The following is a 19,248-nucleotide window of genomic DNA, read 5'->3' as shown; positions in this document are numbered from 1 at the left end:
TTATCCTACAGAATGCTTAGATTAACACAAGGGATATTTGGGTCACAGATGGATTCCTTAAAGGGAGGGGGGCAGATCATTGTACAAAATTCAGAGGATCATAGAAATCCAGTTCCTTTCCTAAAATATACAACAGTGTTGTGGATTTGCTGATCCAGCACAGCAGTGCTGGAGCTAGAAAGCAAAATAATTCTTCCCAGATGATCAAATGGGGATGGGGGGGGGGCGCAGATGCAGCATATTTTGTTTCATAAAATGATATAAAGATGTTAATACAAATGATAGAAAACAAGGAGACAAGAAACTTCAGTTTGTATCTTTTAAGAACAAATTGCAGTTTGTGAAATATAGATGGAGAGGGGAGGAGCAGTTCTTGGCCGGAAATGCAAGACTTTTAGGTAACTAAAATACATGTGTTCGTTTATGACCTGCTTATTGTGGAATGATTTTTGTTTCCTGATTCTCTGCAAAACAAGAAGGGAAGAGAGATTTGGGAAATGCAGCAGATTTTACAAAACAAATCAAAGCTGCAGTGATTCTAACAGGAATAGATTTAAGTTAATAATAGTGTCATTTAACCTATACTGTATGGTCTACAGATAGGCTACAAATGTGCTTTCTTTTCATTTGCAGCACTGCCTCCTAAACCTCCAAAGCCTAATACTGTAACAAATAACGGTATGAATAACAACATGTCTCTGCAAGATGCTGAATGGTACTGGGGAGATATCTCGAGGTAAGGATAATTTTTAAAAATCCATTTATCTGGCACTAATTTATATATTTACTTCGTATGCACTCCATTTAAACAGAATAAAAATGTATTCCAACCAGTAGAAATATAAAATATAACAAAGTTAAGTGATGATATTTCTCTGTACGTTTACTACAGGTGACAGATTGTTTGCCAACATATCATGAGTACTAGCATATCTCAGACTAAAACTGGTAGGTGGGGGGGTTAATATAATAGGCTAAGAAATGCAGTATGTTTCCAGCTTTTGCAACTTTTTTTGTGTGTAGGTGAAGGAAGTACGCTACTACTGATTTCTGCCTTTGAACACACTTCTTGGACAGGCAGGCTGTTTTAATTCAGAAAGCAAAGTACGAGAGTTCATGTGAAGCCTTCCCAGTACTCCTGCTGTGCAGAATTTTTTAATGCTAATTTGAAGATGTTATGTTTTGAGTTGAAGTCTACTATTTTTTTAGAAGTCAGTTCCTAAACCAAGAGTTGTTTTTTGGTTCCATCGTAGAGAGGAAGTAAATGAGAAGCTTCGCGACACTGCTGATGGCACCTTCTTGGTACGAGATGCCTCCACCAAAATGCATGGGGACTATACACTGACTTTACGGTAAGGAGAGTTGGATCTGGTTATTATTTAAGTGTTGCATTTAAGAACATAACTGGACATAAGTATGGCTGACTCTTTCCCCCTCATCTTTTTTTTTAAACAGGAAGGGAGGAAATAATAAATTAATTAAAATATTTCACCGAGATGGAAAATATGGGTTTTCTGATCCATTGACGTTCAATTCTGTGGTTGAGCTAATAAACCACTACCGGAACGAGTCTTTAGCCCAGTATAATCCAAAATTGGATGTTAAATTGCTTTATCCAGTATCCAAATATCAACAGGTAAAGAATATGTTCTTTTCTCCCTCTTCTTCTTGAGTACAGTAGCATTGTAATATTACCTTCTGGCAAGTCGACTTTAATATCTGAGGAATTTGGATTTAAATGCCTTTAAAAATGATCTTGCGATGCTTAAGTGCTGTATATGATTCTCACTAGAGAATTACTCATGTAAATCAATGAACAGTTCTCAGTGAGAAGTTTGTTTGTATAATAATGCATTTCAGGAAAGTAGCTGTATTAATTTGTTTTAGCAAACACACAAAAGTGTCCTGTAGAAACTTAAAAGCATAATAAAAGTTTCCAGTGAACTTTTAAGGTAAGAGGCACCATTGCATCTTATGAAGTAGCCCCTTGCCTACAAAAGCTCATTCCTCAGTAAGTGTATTATCTGCTTGTGAAGCTTGCATCTTCATCATCATCATTGTCTTCTTCAGCATATTGTTCTGTACAGAATCCAATCCTCCTGCTGTGAATTTTCATTCCTTTGCAAATGATAACCTCATTAGTACAGTCTACTAGAACTCTCTAAGAAGCCACATCTTCATTGGATGTATTACTATTTGTTTATCATCCCAGGATCAAGTGGTTAAGGAGGATAGTATTGAAGCTGTGGGAAAGAAATTACACGAATATAACATCCAGTTCCAAGAAAAGAACAGAGAGTATGACAGGCTGTATGAAGACTACACAAGAACATCTCAGGTGAGCAGTGATGAATGTCTGTCTAAGAGCTCTTCACTGGAGCAGGGCCTGGTCTGCTCAGCAAGGTTGATATTGACAGTATTTTGAGGTTAAAGGTCTTGGCATTTCAAAGATTTTGACTCAAATTGCTAAGATGAGCTTTGATCTAAGTGCTGTAAAGCTGACAGGTTAAAATTGCTCTGTTGTCTAAACTATCAATAGATTCTAGTGACATAGAGTCAACTCTTGTAGGTGCTCCATATTATGAGTACTCATTGGCTTAACAAGCACTGTATCCTCTGATAACTTCTAGCACAATGGCATATTTTTGATAACTATAAAAATAATAGATTGCTTGATCAGGATAGCTGGCTACAGTAGGAAAATTAAGAGGAAATGTTTATGTCTAAAAAACTTCAAGAATTTACCTATAAAATATAGAATTTTGAGCATAATATGGTAAGATAGACAAGGGATATATATATATATATACACACACACATAAATATATATATTTAACTGTACTTGTTTTTGGCTTGTTTGATGAGGATGCTGTAGTCAACTCTTGACAAAAATACACAATATGAAAGCTGTCTGAAATGTTAGTACTCTTGGTTTCTGCTGCTGAATCCTTCAAAAGAAAGTGTGAGAACTTAATAACATATATGGTCCATCTAGTCCAGCACCCTGTTTCACACTGTGACCAATTACTTGCCCTCGATGTCCAGTAAACAAGGGGACAGAGACCAAGGCCTTCCTCTTGGTTTTGGGGAATGACCGTGGGGTAGCAGGTAGAATGTTACAGTAGAATATGAGAGGTCCAGCTTCACCACTCAGTGATGAAGCAGGACCAGTCACAATCTCAATCTCCCTTATAAGATAGCTGTGTTGATACAATGAAGGAGCGAAGAGTCATGAGTTCTCTGGAGGAAGTACTGGATAAAAACTTTGACAGATAAGATTAAGCCTAGATTTAGTGCCCGGGATGTCAGAAATAAATAAGGACTGGAATCATACATGTTTTGGATGTGTCCCACTGGATTTTGGAGTTTTCCTTCAGTACAGACTCTTGCTGTAGCACAGATTGCTTTGGAGTAGAGCGAGAGAAGTGATAAAAACATCCCTGTTCTGGAAACAAAAATCATTTGGGCTAGTTGAGTGGTTATTTGAATGGCTTCTTATATACAGCTAAAAATTGTCTTTTATTCACTGGAAGGATAGATAGGCAACTAACTGCTTGTGCTGCTTCTCTGTTTGTTTAAAATAAAAAACCCTGCCACAACCAAGATTGGATAGCCTGTTACTTCTGAATTTTGCTGTAACTGAAGGTCAACTTTTCTCCCTTTCAGGAAATTCAAATGAAAAGAACTGCCATCGAGGCATTTAATGAAACCATTAAAATATTTGAAGAGCAGTGCCAAACACAGGAAAGATACAGCAAAGAATACATAGAAAAATTTAAACGGGAGGGGAATGAAAAGGAAATACAAAGGTTAGTAGCAATGTTTAAGATTCTAGATTGAAAATATCAGACAATCTGAAACAATCTAAATTTCCTCATAAATTATGAATCCCAACTGTCTGATCAGACTGTAATGCTCCAAAACCTATTCTCCAGAATTATGCACAACTATGAAAAGCTGAAATCCCGAATCAGTGAAATTGTGGATAGCCGGCGTAGACTGGAAGAGGATTTAAAGAAGCAAGCTGCAGAATACAGAGAGATTGATAAACGCATGAACAGCATTAAACCAGATCTTATACAGCTCAGAAAGACAAGAGATCAGTATTTGATGTAAGTAGCTATGAATTGGAAGACATTTTAAAATAATATTTTTTTTATGAATACTACCCAGACTAACTATGCCTTCATAACTGTCTTTCAGGTGGTTGACTCAGAAGGGTGTTCGGCAAAAGAAACTGAATGAATGGCTTGGCAATGAAAATACAGAAGAGTAAGTATCCCGAACCTTTTGAACGACTGTGGTGTCTCAGCGCGTTTTCAATGAAAAATAAATCTGTTCCAACAAGTGCTGCACTACTGTTACCTTGTATCACTGAAAAAGCTACCTTTGTTAAATTTTGTGCCAGAAGAGTTGAGTCTTTGTTGATGAGAGGAAACCCTAAAAACTACAATTCTGGCACTGTCCTTAACTTGACACCGCAGCCTGAGTATATCCTATACTTTTTGACCACTCTTAAGATATGTCCTTGGTTGCATCAAATTTTCTGTGAATTCAGGTGCAAGGGGCTATAATTGTTATTTTAATTCTGGCCATCCATAGATGCCTCACGTCAAAAGACATTGTGTGCCACTTCCTATTCTCTTCAATAAAAGGAAGTGGTCAGAGCAGGCACAGGATTCTTTATTGAGCACCCTCACATGTGTGTCATAGCCATAGTCTTTTTGTTTCCCTACTCCTACACATGAAGCCATCTGGGTGACCTTGGGCTAGTCACACTCTCTCAGCCCCACCTACGTCACAGGGTGTCTGTTGTGGGGAGGGGAAGGGAAGGTGATTGTAAGCCGGTTTGAGTCTTCCTTAAGGGGCAGCGAAAGTCGGCATATAAAAACCAACTCTTCTTCTTCTCCTTTTATACACAAATTTGTAATTTGCGGGAGTCAGTTTTATCTTAAGCATCTGAAGAAAGAGGATGAAAGTGCAACGAATTTTCATTGATTTTCAAATACTGGACACTGCCCTCTTTTAGGGGCATTCACTATGCAGTTGCTGAATCTTCTGACATGTATGATGCAGTCCTTGGTGTCAGTTAACAGAGCAAAGTAAATTGTGAAATTCACAGTTAATTTTTTTAAGTAACATTTGAAAAATAAAAGAGTGATTCATTTGGTGCTGTTTGCGCTCTGTTGATATGAACAAAAGGTTTTGCTTTGAGGCCTTCTCTATTTGTTTGCAAGGCTGTTTGGTTATCATGCTTCAGATCTTATGCATCTGTCCAGGAAGAATTCTTGTGTGATTTCTCTGTATGCTTATCTACAGTAGCATTTTAGTGAACCAAAAAAGCACCCCCTTTTAATGTTTAACTCTAGCATCTGTGAAGACTCACTAGTGTTGGCAGGACTGGATGTATGGGGTCAACACTCCATGGTTATTTTACATTTTTAAAACAAGGTTGTTGTGAAGCTTTCTAGAATGCTGTTGTTGTTTTTAGCAAAATTCTGAACAAAAGCAGCAGGTGTCTTATGCTGTGTAGACTTGGGAACCTCAATGGTCTGCACCATAGGGTGTTTATTCCCAGTTTTAGAAGATCATCTTCATCATGAATGATTAAAAAGTTACTTGCTTCTCATCAGAATTTAAAAGCTGCAGTATTTGACCTCACTAAAGTTACTTGAGATTGTGGAGAGAGCAGTCTTTTCTAATCTTGAATAACAATGTCTGGCTATTAAATGGGTTTTTGTTGCTGTTTTTTAAACAGTCAGTACTCTATGGTGGAAGATGATGAGGATTTGCCCCATCAAGATGAGCGAACGTGGAATGTGGGAAATATCAACAGAAGCCAAGCTGAAAATCTACTACGTGGCAAACGGGATGGAACGTTCCTTGTTCGGGAGAGCAGCAAACAGGGCTGCTATGCCTGCTCTGTAGTGTATGTATCCCCATTTTTTTGTCCTGTGATATGACGAAAACCTGCATTTACGAAATCCTCTGTTCCTGTTAAGAGTTTTCTGACTCGGTTGTGCAGTGGAACAAAACATCTGCAGAGGATACTGTAGAGTTTAAAGTGACCTCTTAATGATGTCGTCTCTTCATCATTAACGAGGGGTTCCCAGTGGCTCTCCACCCCAATCCCTGTCTACAGTTATTGAATAATTTCCCTCTGGAGATAAGTCAGAGTTCAAACCTGAGTACCTATCTGTTTGGCTTGTTTCATAAGGAATTTATAACACAAGGAGAACAGGATTTTTTAATAGTTTCAAATTAGACACACATGGCCCTTGAGGACAGAACACAGTGGGGCTGCTTGCCCTCCACTGCCTTTAGGACTCTCCCCACACCCGGGGTTCTCAGCCTAGTGAGACACTCACAATGTTTATCCTAGCTATTCTAGGATCCTGAAACACAATTTTGGAAGCCTTTTTCTAGCTGAAAAGGTAAAATTGTAGGGGTGCCCATCCCAATTTCACAGAGTAAGTCTGCTTGGGAGAAGAGGCACTGCCCTAAGTATGAATTCACAGGAGACCCATTTTAAACAGATGACTCCGAGGTACACAGCGCTTTTTTTAAAAAAATAATTTTTATTAAAAAAAATTCAATAAAAAACACACTTAACATACTCATTCCTATCAATCTTCCAGGAGACTCATTTTGAACTAATCTTACATTTCCTACTGGAAATTTGTTTAATTGATGATCGCTAAATCCTCTCTATTCCCACTGCCCTTCACACTGTTTATCAATACAGTTCTTAATACAGTCCTTATCTCACATTTGTACTGTTTCTTTTAGTCTATGCTCTACACAGTGCCTTTTAAGTGGAAAAAGAGTAAGAAGACATCTGTTGGTAGTGTAAGTGCCACCAAGAGAGAGTTTTCTCAATGAAAGGACTGAAAAGTCACAAAAGATTATTGGTTGGAGCTAGCTTTAGGCTATACAGTCCCAAAGGACATTGTAGTTTACTTATTCATATGAACAATTAATAAGAAAAGGAACAATCAGTCAATAAAATGTGTCTTTTTTTGACAACACACCAAGCCTCTTTTTTTCTTCCCCTACTTCTAGTGTGGATGGTGAAGTAAAGCACTGTGTCATCAACAAAACACCAACTGGGTATGGATTTGCAGAGCCATATAATTTGTACAACTCCCTGAGAGAACTGGTGCTACATTATCAACACACATCTCTCGTTCAGCACAATGACTCTCTCAACGTCACACTAGCCTACCCAGTATATGCACAGCAGAGGCGATGAAGAAGCGAATACTCTGGGGTTTGTCTCTTTTTTTATAAATTAAACACCCACAAAGATAACTCAGCAATCTTGAGGCCTCTGGGTAGAGAATGCTCATGTGTGTGAGATGCAGCGTCAAAGCCATCTGTCTTCAGATGGGACTGAAGCTTTCTTCACAACCACAGCGGGAGAGATTGCGGTTGAGAGCTGCGAACGTACATTTCTAATCTAAAGTGCTTTTAAAAATAATAATAATGAAGCGAAGAAAAACGCAGCGAGAGAGAGAGGGAAGTGCTACGCCAGTCTCCCTGCAGGGACATAGAGGCCTTTAACCATGGTGCTTGTTGACCATCACTTTTAAGAAGCTTTACGAGCTCAAAAACATTGGAACTCTGAAGACCCTCCCCAAGTTCAGCTGGGCCCGCATAAACGGCAGCGGGATTTCTCCTTAGTGACTTGGACGATACAGCTGTGCACGGTGGATGCAGATGCCCAGCGCTGTGGATTGCTGGTGGATGATATGTAGCAGGAATGGCACTTTCATTTTTTAAGGGACACTTTAAAAAAAAGACTTTTGACGACAGTGTGTTTATCGGAGAAAACAAACATGGTAACGGAAGTGCCAGGAAGTGTTTTTGTTTAGATGTTTAAAATCTGTTTTAAGAAGATATTTAAGACTGAAGAAACCTGGACTTTTTACGGCATACAGTATATAAAATGTACATAGTACTGGATGACTAACTATCATAGGCGGATACTGTCAATATCAAACTCATTCTGCTTTCATTCATTGTTTCGCCAAAAGCTGAATCCTTACACTGCTATGCAATACGTCATTTTCTATAGCCTGTATCTCAGTTTCAAGTGTAACTAGAGGATAAGCTTTTTTCCCCCCCTAGGGTTGGGGTTTTTTGTCTCAAAGCATCCCCTAAACCTACTAGTCTTTGATTTTTGTGTGTTTTCATTTTCTTCATTCTTTTTTTTTTTTAAATAAGTGTACAGGATGCCAATAGAAGTTGGCTCCAAAATTAAACACACGAACTATTTTACAGGGGTCTTTTCTTTTGTATATAGTACTGGGCTGCTAGCTCAAGGTTAAAATTCATGATTTCCCTTTTTTGACTAAATATTTTGTTGGGCAGTGCCTAATAAGCTTCAAAGCTGCTTTATTCAATAAAAAAATATGAATATTGCAAAGTATCGAGTCCAAAAATATTGTTTCAAAACTTATCTTCGGAGTATGGAATCCCACTGTGTTTTATTCAGAGGGCGTTTTACATTTTTGTCTTGCTTCTGGTTGCATTTGGAAGAAAAGAGATATACATTTTATAACGAATGCTGCAGATAAACAGATGGAGCACACTGGCTACTAGAGTAGTCAGTCTTGACCAACAATTCTAGACACTGCATCAAGATATTTTTCATGTCAGATGGAAGAACTGTTTTTTTCCTGAAATTATGTGTGCATAATATATAGAATAAGGATAATTTTAGGAAGCACTCTTTCTGTGACGTCTTTCAGTAAGAACTAAAAAGAGGACTTATCATCTGAAAGGGCAATTTTAAATCAGGTACCAATGATTAAATGTAATGAAAGAAACATAAGACCTCAGTGTTATATTTACTTAGCCAAATTCTGCATTTCTTGAACAACTCAATAAACATCATGGATGTCCATTATATCTTACAGATTAGCATTAAGGAACTTTGGAAGACTGTTTAATGCAAAAAGAAAATAGATCTTACAGAGGGGTTTTTAATAGGACTTTGACTCCTTCGGCAATTTATGCTTCTTAAAATGAAGCAGTAAGGACTTCTTGTTAGATATAACTTAATTCATTTTGTAACACTATGAATAAATTGGTTTGTTCCTCTTGTGATCAGTGATGCTGAGAGGAATTTGTTTATAGTCAGTCGACTGCTTTCTTGAGGAATGGGGTTTATCTCATCATGTGGGTTTAATTCAAACCCCTTAAAAACCCAGTGGGGATTTTGCAGTCCTTAATAATGGCTTCAGTGGGGAGTTGAGGCTGCACTAGATTGCCTCAGAAGGAAGTGGGTTAGGAGTCATTTCAGGGAGTAAAGATCAGCCCAAATGTTCTTTAGACCTCTTCTTCCTCTCTAGACCTCACAGTAATATAAAAACATGGTGTTGCATTATGATTTTTGCTCTATTTTATTATTTTGGTGGCCAAATTATTATTGGTCTTTGGACAGTAAACAATTTACAATTGTAATATAACCCCAAAAGCACTTTGATGGGGGGAAATTTAAAAAGGCCCTGCTGCAGAGAAATAAAGGTGTATATCAGTAAGCTGCCTACACATAACTAGTTGCCACTGTCTGCTCTGATCATCTCTTTGTAGGGGCAGGAAGTCTGCATCTAGGCCTATTTGGATGAGCAAAGGTAAGATGCAGTTCTTCCTCCCCCAAAAAGAAACATGTGATCAGCGCTGTTAAATCTGACAGCATTGACTATCTATTTGGTGCTTTGTATGTGGTTGCTAATTCCAAACGAGGAATCCCACTTGCAGTTAAGTCAAGATACCGAGCTAGAACCTGGCGAACTGTGTGCATAGACTCTTTTTCGCAGTGCCATCCTGAGCACAGTGATACCCTTCTAAGCCCATTGATGTCAATGGGCGTAGAAGGATGTAACTCTACTCAGGATGGCACTGTTAATATGCAGTACTAGAACCCCTAGCGGATGCACGCATGGTAGAATGTTTCTGTACATGCATCTTCCTCTGATAAGGGCACCAAGAGACAAAATTTAAAAAAACTCACGAGCTACAAAAGAAACTTTAACAGGGCTGCTGAAATATAAATGGCCATTTTTTATATCATGATGCACCTAAAATAAGTACAGCTACTACAGACAAAACAAGTTATGGATTTCTTAACTTGAGGCTTGGGTTCATGGTGTCCAGTATACTTTTGTATATATGTGTGTTCGTGTGTGCAAAAAGGAGAGAAAGAGAGAATGCATTACTGTCCTAAGTGTAGCTTTGTGCAAATTTAAATATACAGTGAAACTTCTCTTCAGATTTCACATCCAGATGGCTAGGAGGAGAGGCAATGATCTTGATTGGATTTTATTGTCATATTGTATGTCATTAGCAGGCCCTGGGCTCTTTGTACCATGTGGCAGGAAAAAATATTGTAACCATAAAAATGAATTTTAAACTTCCAATCATTGAATGCTTGGATAAGTAGGAGTGTTCTTTACCATGGGCATAAATTCAGTTCCAATAGCTGGGGTATTCTTATAAATTAATTTTGAATAAAAAAGTTTGGTGTATGTGCAGTGGTCGTACAAAAAGGCATATTTTAACATTTCTAAATATTTTTTTTAAACGCACACATACTCTGATGTTCTTTGCAAATGAGATGCTCACTATTGAAGAGTGACTGGCCAGGATGCATCTGACTGTTTGAAAGGCATAGGGAACTTGGAAAGGTCACGTTTGTAGAACTTCCTTTTAATGTGTAAAGCCAAATCTGTTTTTCACTGTCAGCTGTTGTGTAGAAAAAGTGGCTTTGTCTTGTAATTAACTATGAGCTTTGATGCTTGGGAAAAAATTTGTTCTGATGTTTTTTTTTGTTTTTGATGGGGAAGACATCGGTTAGTTTTTAACACAGTGCTTTTGCAATGCATGATATTTGTTTGGGAAAGCAATTCTTAAGATGGTTTCTGTTCAGGGTTGCTTTTCAGAATGGGCAGTGCCAAGCACAATGCCTCCTACGGGACATGCTTCAAGATGCAATATTCTGCTCTTTTTAACGAATCATGGTAGGCTTGATATAAAACTAAGAAAAGTGACGTTGCATGTGTCCCTATGAGACTGCATTAGCTGCCCAAGATGCTGCTATTTTAATTTTCCCCCTCAGAAAATTAAGCTCTATTCTGTTAAATGTCTTTAAAACATTAACATTTCTTTGTTTATAATGGATTTTTTGTTTTGTTTTTTTAGGAAGGGAGTCAGTGGCTAAATGGGTCAGTTATAAATTGCCTTTAAAAGGCAATATTTTTAAAATGTGCCTCCTTAAAACTGTTGGCTTTCTGGAATTGATGGAGCTATGTCCTGTTTTGTTTTTTTTAAGTTGCTTTAAAGAAATTGTATTAGGTCTTCAAGCAGAATAAAGATTGTTTTGAAACTGCACTTTACATGTTGAATCCTCAATAATGGCATCAGTAACTTGTGGATTTGTGCTTATTTTCCATTGAGTGTAACTTGGAAGGAAATAAAAGAAGATGGTATGTTTTTTAAAATCCTAATTTTTCCTCTTCATAAGCTATTTGACTCTCTAGCAGACTTTCATGTGAGCTTGTTGTCTCATCTATCCTCTCTGGTATTATAGTACAACTACATTCTCCCAAACAGTTCTGTGATAAAAAAAATAATAAGATGAGATTATTCATGGCTCAAGTCTTTTGCAGATTCCTTCAAGAACAAAATTGGTCCAGAATTCTGACTGGGGTCCAAAGAAATGTTCCGCTAGTTCTGGATTTCCAAAGAATAGTTGGGTCATGTTCCTGAACTGTTTTCCATATAGCAGGTCTCTTTTAAAACCAATGAGCTGTTCAAAAACACATTGGGATAACTTTTTAAAAAACATTATATAAAGCTGTCCACGCCTGAGTTGTACCATTGGTTAACCTAACTTAAATGGAAGTGCTAGGGATTGAATTGAGGAATTCCCACATGAAAAGCACTACGCCACAAGCACTTCCCAGGAATATTCCACTGCACATGCTGAAGCCAGTCATGCTGGCTCATTAGAGGAAGAGGTATAGAACACCAGCCCTGCAGGCCAAATCAGAGCTTTCCATTTTTGCCAGGCCCCTGCAAAGTTTCTTTTGAAATACACCATCCTGTTTTTTGTGTGAATTAAAAAAAAAAAAAAACTGATCAGCCTCCTTTTCCTCTGAGGATTTGAAGTGAAGTGAGGGATTCAGGTGAAGGACTGTAGTAAGTAAACACAGGATGGGAGATGCAGATTTCCAGCAGACATGAACATCTAGCTCAGCATGTGGTAATAAAGAAACCCTGGAGCCTACTAGATTATTATGTGCCAGAATATAAAGGTTGCATATGACTGGGTTCAAGCCTAGCCTGTCTTGAGTGCAACCTGACAAGTTCATCCACCCCATTGGTTCTTGTAGGTTATCCGGGCTGTGTAACCGTGGTCTTTCGCCAGCAGCTGTGGCAGGCATCTTCAGAGGAGTAACACTGAAGGACCCAACCCCTTTCTGACTATATATTACTCTTCCTACACACTTGACACTGAGAGACACTGTCCTTCAGTGTTACTCCTCTGAAGATGCCTGCCACAGCTGCGGGCGAAACGTCAGGAAACAAAATACCAAGACCACGGTTACACAGCCCGGATAACCTACAAGAACCAATGAACTCTGACCGTGAAAGCCTTCGCCAATATTTTCATCCACCCCAGTTTAAAAGAAATATCCATCACTCCCTTTCTCCTCAACCTTTCACACCAAGAAGTTCTGGGTATTGTACAGGAGAATGATGTAATCCTCACAACAGCCCTGTGAGGTAGGGTAGGGTGATGGAGAGTGGCTAAGCAAAACCCCTCTATTCCTACCCCTGCTGAACTGAATGGTTGGGGGTGGGGGAGATCCTTATGCCTCACCTCATCAAACTGGACACTCAAAACAGCGGCACAAGACAAAACTCGTAAAATCCCTCCATTTTATTCATCAACTGGTTAGATTTGTAAAGACTACAGAAAACCAGCTTTAGAAAACGTTGTGGAATGAGAAAAAGTATTGCCGTTTCTAATAAACATTTGTGATGAGTAAGGAATTAAATTACCATTGCTATCTTTCATTACCCTGGAACTCCCTCCCCAGGGAGATTCATCTGCTCCCTATATTGGTGTCTTTCACCAGTAGACAAAGTTTTTTTGTTTCATCGGGCATACCCCACTACTGGTTACTGGCCCGCCTTCTGGTGTTGTTTGTTTATGCGTTTTCAATTGAATTGTTTTATAATTGTAAGTGCATTTTTCATTGCTTAAATGTTCTGTTTTTACATGTTGACCGCCTTGTGGACTCTGATCAGGTGGAAAGGTAGCATAAAAATGTTTTGTAAAGGTAAAGGTCCCCTGTGCAAGCACCGGGTCATTCCTGACCCATGGGGTGACATCACATCCCGACATTTCCTAGGCAGACTTTGTTTGCGGGGTGGTTTGCCAGTGCCTTCCCCAGTCATCTTCCCTTTACCCCCAGCAAGCTGGGTACTCATTTTACCGACCTCAGAAGGATGGAAGGCTGAGTCAACCTTGAGCCGGCTACCTGAAACCAACTTCCGTTGGGATTGAACTCAGGTCGTGAGCAGAGCTTGGACTGCAGTACTGCAGCTTACCACTCTGCGCCACGGGGCTCCTTCAAAAAATGTTTTATATAGTCATAATAATAACAAATGTCGCAAGGTGAATGCATCATTTCAAACACCTGCCGTTCAAGTAATAAATTGGATAAAATATAAATGGCGGAATTTGGGGTTCTGCATTCTTCATGGCATGTTCAACACGGATACAACAAATATGCCTCCAGGCCTGGGCTGGGGAGGCTGAGAAGATCAGAATGCAAAAGCAAAACGGACTTGCAAACAGAAGAGATGGAGAGTAATAAGGTGAAAGTTGGTTGTCCCATCTGAAAAAACCCAGAATTGGTGTCTAATTTCATGGTTTTGTCATTTCTAATTCTGATTCTCAAGTTCTGTTGAACAGCCTGACATCTACTATGCTTCGGTCAAAGCCACAGTCCGGCTTCTAGCACTCTCGTGCAAACTGGCTTGTGGGTAATTGGCCCTCCCCAATGGAATGCTGCATACACCGTTAGCAAAGAACGAAAGGGGTACAGGAGTGTGTGCACCTTCACAACCGCAGGCCAAACCATGTATTGGACCTTTCAACATATGCGTACACAAGCATATTTGGAAGTGATATCTGGGGAAGGATGAGGAGGCACATCTAAGTTCAAAGGTCCGATTATGTTGGCGACAGAAGAGGAAAAAGAGGAAATGTACATTGTGGAAGTTACAGAACCCAAGCTAAGGACCAGTCCACCAAACACTTGCCATGCAGAGGGGGACAGAAGGTAACCAGTGTTTGGTTATGTAATATCCCCAAGGGTGGAGGTGGTCAAGAAACTGGGCGAGCAGGAAGGGAGGAGGGGAGGCCTGCTTGTGGCGGGAGAGTTTGGGGGATGAGGAGGAGGATGGGTGAATGAAAGAAAAAGAAAAAACGCAACGGGAATCAAAGGAGAAGCTCATAGTGGGAAACCGTTGAGGCAGAGAATGAGAGTGAACCACTGGACAGGGGACAGACCTTAGCTAATGGTCTTTAGTGGGAAAGTATCAGGGACAAAGAAGAGAATGAGTCGGAGGGAGAAGGAGCGGCAAGCCAGCAACAAAGGGGCTGCTGGGAGGGAGACTTAGGAGATAAGGAGGGGGGTATTTATTCATTTTTATTTACTCATTTATGTCTCGCCTTTTTCAGCCAGAAATAATCTCAGCCAGAGCTGAAAGTGGGAGATGTTTGGGGAAGTCGGGGACGTATGTGGGGAGGGGCGGTCAGTGAAAGGAGAAAGGAGGCCGAGGTCATTAGAGGAGAAGTTTTGGGTGGAAGAATGGGAAAGGTCCAGGGGAGAAGGCAGCGGCTAAGGCCTAGATTTCTTGGTGGGAGTTGCTTGGAGAAGAGGGATGGGGGTGGGGGTAGAAGGAAGGAGGGGCAAGGAGACTGGTCATCGAGCTTGGGAAGATTATTTACCGTACTTATTTCACACCTTAACCACTACACCCCGCTGGCTCTACACTGTGCTTATTGGATGTCTCTTTGTATGGACTGTTCTCAGTTTATACTGTGTAATCCGCTTTGAGTATCAGTGGGATAGGTAGACCATACATATGGTCAATAAATAACATCCAGTGACCAGTAATTCTCCCTGTTTTACTGCTCCCATCCCCACTCTGCCTTGAAGTTCACTGAGTGGCCTTTTGAAGGGGCAAAACGTGTCCCTCGCTCGCTGGAGGAATATCCACGGTATCCTGGAAATTGTAGTTCTGCTTGGACACAAAAGAGTAATATGAGTTTGGTTTTGGTTTTCAATTCCATCCCATATTCCAATTGAGATCAGAGAGAGGATAATCTGAGGAAAGCCACCGGGTGGAAATGCTTGAGTCCCTGGTGCCATCCTTATCTGTTTTCTGTTCTTCTTAAGACTTCAAAAAACAAATTAATTCTGCAGCAACCAGAACAGTGCCAAAATTAGCAATACTGCTGACAGTTGAAGTCACAATAAGAGTCCATGGCATTATCTTGGTTTAAACTTTAAAGGAGACAAGTGTGGAATTGAGTGTTTTTTATTTTATTTTGTCCCTTCCCACCTTTCTGCCCAGAAATAATCCCTTTACTTGGGTTAATAAATAAATCCTGCTTCTTTCCGCTATAAAGGTTATGCTTTAAATACTTATTATGCATTTTAATCTTCTATTGGATATTTTATGGATTTTATTTGATATTGTAATTGGTCTTGTTTTTTAATTGTTTTGCTATGGCTTTGAGCTAATGCAATAAAACAAACGAATCAATTGATCTCCAGGTGACAGAGATCAGTTCACCTGGAGGAAATGGCTTCTCTGGAAGGTGGACTCACTGGCATTATACCCCATTGAAGTACCTCACCTCCCCAAATCCCACCCTCTTCAGGCCCCTCCCCCCAAATCTCCAGGTATTTTTCAACTGAGAGATGGCAATCCTAGTACGTCAAACCTGAATACAAAACTACTCACAATCTATCCTTCTTGTTTAATGATTCTAGTACCACTGAAAGTTGGCTTGAAGAATGGAAGACTTGTCACTTTCTCTCCAGACCAGGCTTCTGTGTGCCCTCTCCTACCCTGGGTGGGGGGAGTCTAACTTTGCTCATCTCACCAAGCACAGGCACTTGCCTGCCTTCAGCTTTCCCCTGGCTGGGGCGGGAGAGAGTAGAAATTCCCAACAAGGAGAGCCAGCAGCTATTGAGCTCTTTTTGCAGCTGAGCTTGCAAATTAGGTCTGTGCTAGAAGTTTGGCAGGGCATTCCTTTAAGGGCTGACTCCCCCTTTCCCTTGTACTTCTTTTAAACTCTGTAACAGAGTTTACATGCTGCGGGCCATGGGAGCTCTAGCAGCCACCACCAAACTTCAGATGGTAATGGCACCCCTTTGTTTCCAGTTGCCATATGAAGTCAGTCACAGGCTGCACCTAGAGCAACACTGGTTTCATTTTGGTCAACACCATCCATTTCCTTTTCTTACATGCTTCCTCCTTCCAGTATCAGTGTCCTTGACTTTTTCCAGTGTTGTTCTACATAACAATTGCGCCCATGCACACAGGGCCAGATTAAAAGATTGTGGAGGCCCTAATTTATGTCAGGTTTAAGAAGCCCCCAAAGCATTACTGAAAAATGATCATTTAGTAATTTGTGTGTGTGTGTGTGGGGGGGGGGGTATTTAGAGGCTCTAAACTGTACCTTAATTAGCTTGCAAATAAATCCAGCTCTGCATGCACACTGCTTTAAGTAAGCTCAGTTTATATTTGCTTACTGGTAGGGTACATTTTGCACACACAAGGTCCCAGGTTCAGCTGTTATCGGCAGTTCAAAGGAACTCAGGTAATGTTGCTGAGACGGCCTGAGAAGACCTTAGAAAGCCGTTAACAACCCAGATAGATATAACAGGAACAGATGCACCCATTGTCTGGTTCCTTCTACAGCAATTTTCATTTAACAAGTTGTCTAGGTTAATGAGAACAGAACATTGATCATAAAAAAAAGGCTAGAAGAAGAAAGGGAGGAAGATGTTCCAGTCATGGAGTAATGGTTCAGTGGCCAGGAAGGACAGGGTAAGACTTCCATCCAGACTAATTGCAAAAAGTGTCAACTTGTTAAATGAGGTTTTAATTTTTCTATAAAGAAATCTGGAAAAGGGGTAACAAGCAGATTCACTCTGGATGGTCTTTGGCAATTCAGCACAACTGCACTTCTTTTGCTGTATGGTAGCAGATGGTGCAACCCATTCCATCTAGATGCTGCGTACATATACTCTGAAAACAGAGACCATTATTTACCATTTATCATTATTATTTTTAATTAACTTTTTATTTTTATATTATAGAGTACAGAAAGAAAAAGGAAGGGGAAAATAAAAAGGAAAAACAAGATGTGACCAAAATGTGTCTATATCCGAGCTTTTATATAATTTATATTCTCATCGCTTCGTCAATAAGTCTAAGCAATAAAAGCATCAGAACGAATCATAAACTTTCCTAGCTAGTTTCTATTTTGACAATCTTATTGGTTATTCTCTAAATGATATTTCAAACACGTGAGTAAGCCATTTACCATTATTTACGATTATGTACTCATCCAGAATGAGTTTATTTGGCAAACATCTAAACCCAAATTTCAGGTTTGCAAATCACTGATTCAACTCAATCTACTGCTCTCAGACAGATTCTTTCTGTGTGTGGTATTCTGTATATTAGGGGCTTAAACTTGTAATTGCAGAGATATCTTCAGAGGGCATTAGGAAGGCTATGGAGACACAACTGGGACAAAGCTTTTAAGAATGGAAACAGCTGTTGATATCCTCAGAAAGGATAATGCATGCAGGAAAAATTTGAACTTTCCAAAGCTCTTGCAAGTCTAATAACATTTGAATCCTGGGATTACTTGACTCATCCAGGCCAGATCCTCAGAATGTGTTAATTGTTTGTCCTTGTTATGTGCTAGGCAACCTATAGAGTTGGAAATCGAAATGGATCCTAAGGGCCTCAGGGACCAAGGTGTTGCCAAGACATGTCTGATTGTGGTTCTGAACAAACTCAAAGCAAACAAACCAAAAGACCCAAATGGATCTGGATGGGAGATGTGCAGGAGGAAACCCTCATCTGGGTGCAAGGAAAAGTTTAGTCAGAAGGTTTTCCTGTAGTTTGCATTCTGATAGCATCTACAACCATCTTGAGATGGGAAACAATCCTGTTTCGTAGGAAATTAAAATTCTCACTTGCAGAGTGGGCACACAGAGCTGTTTGGCCAACCAAAAAGGAAATGGTATATAATAGGGGGACTGTAGTGTTCATTTTCACTCAGTCATATCTAAAGAGGGAGATGGAAATATGGTGGTCTAAATAAAAATTAAGAAGGAGAAGAGTTGGTTTTTATACCCCACTTTTCTCTACCTTTAAGGAGTAGCAAAGTGGCTTATGATCACCTTCCCTTTCCCTCCCCATTAACAGACATTTTGTGAGGTAGGTGGGGCTGAGAGAGTTCTGCGAGAACTCCGACTTGCCCAAGGTGGAAGGGTGGGGAAACAAACCCGGTTCTCCAGGTTAGAGTCCACCACTCTTAACCACCACACCACGCTGGCAGATAGGGGAGCTGCCCCGTGCCCACTTCAGCAAGGCCTGACTGTAGAAGCATTTCCCCCCCAACTAGAAATGGCCCAGGCTGGGCGGAAAAAATGCTGTAAGAAACAGAGCACCACAGAAAAGGCCAGATTTTGTTCCCCTTATCCACTCCTTTGCTCCCCGTTTGTCTCAAAACAGAACCTCCCATCCTGTTTTATTTACCTAGAATGGGAAGCTTGTTTGTTTGTTTGTTTTATACCACCTTTTCTTGCTGCTCAGTATAGTTTACAAATCATAATCTATAATGTCATAATTTAAAAGTAACAAATAAACCCCAAATAGCCCTCCTGCCCCTAAAGATATCTGCACTTTATACTCCCATTAAAAACCTAAGCAAATACAATGGCCTTGCACTGCCTCCTGAAAATGTGTAAAGATGGCACCCCCCACACCAACTTCCGCAGAGAGCAGGAGCAACAATGGAGGAAGCATGGCCTCTGGTTGATGCCAGGTGGGCTACCTTAAGTGGGGGAACTGCAAGTAGGTGTTGGCCTGTGGAGCACAGTTGGCGCTAGGCTTGCCAACCTCCAGGTATTA

The 19,248-nt window shown here is 40.0% G+C and overlaps 1 protein-coding gene across 2 annotated transcripts in view; it reads left to right on the top strand.

Moving 5' to 3' along the window:
* Nucleotides 1–7,275, top strand: part of PIK3R1 (phosphoinositide-3-kinase regulatory subunit 1) — a 55,555-nt gene extending 48,280 nt beyond the window's left edge. For both annotated transcript variants that reach the window (XM_056847903.1, XM_056847904.1), the window contains 9 exons: nucleotides 634–736; nucleotides 1,254–1,352; nucleotides 1,456–1,636; nucleotides 2,213–2,338; nucleotides 3,667–3,809; nucleotides 3,936–4,112; nucleotides 4,204–4,272; nucleotides 5,759–5,929; nucleotides 7,063–7,275. In XM_056847903.1, the coding sequence (XP_056703881.1) occupies nucleotides 634–736; nucleotides 1,254–1,352; nucleotides 1,456–1,636; nucleotides 2,213–2,338; nucleotides 3,667–3,809; nucleotides 3,936–4,112; nucleotides 4,204–4,272; nucleotides 5,759–5,929; nucleotides 7,063–7,252 (1,259 nt within the window). In that variant the 3' untranslated portion in view covers nucleotides 7,253–7,275. The remainder of the gene's footprint in view (nucleotides 1–633; nucleotides 737–1,253; nucleotides 1,353–1,455; nucleotides 1,637–2,212; nucleotides 2,339–3,666; nucleotides 3,810–3,935; nucleotides 4,113–4,203; nucleotides 4,273–5,758; nucleotides 5,930–7,062) is intronic.
* The last annotated feature ends 11,973 nt before the right edge of the window (nucleotides 7,276–19,248 follow it).

Source organism: Euleptes europaea, chromosome 4 (assembly GCF_029931775.1).
Source record: "Euleptes europaea isolate rEulEur1 chromosome 4, rEulEur1.hap1, whole genome shotgun sequence".
NCBI classification, from domain to species: Eukaryota; Metazoa; Chordata; class Lepidosauria; order Squamata; family Sphaerodactylidae; genus Euleptes; species Euleptes europaea.
This window is presented reverse-complemented; position numbering and strand designations above follow the sequence as displayed.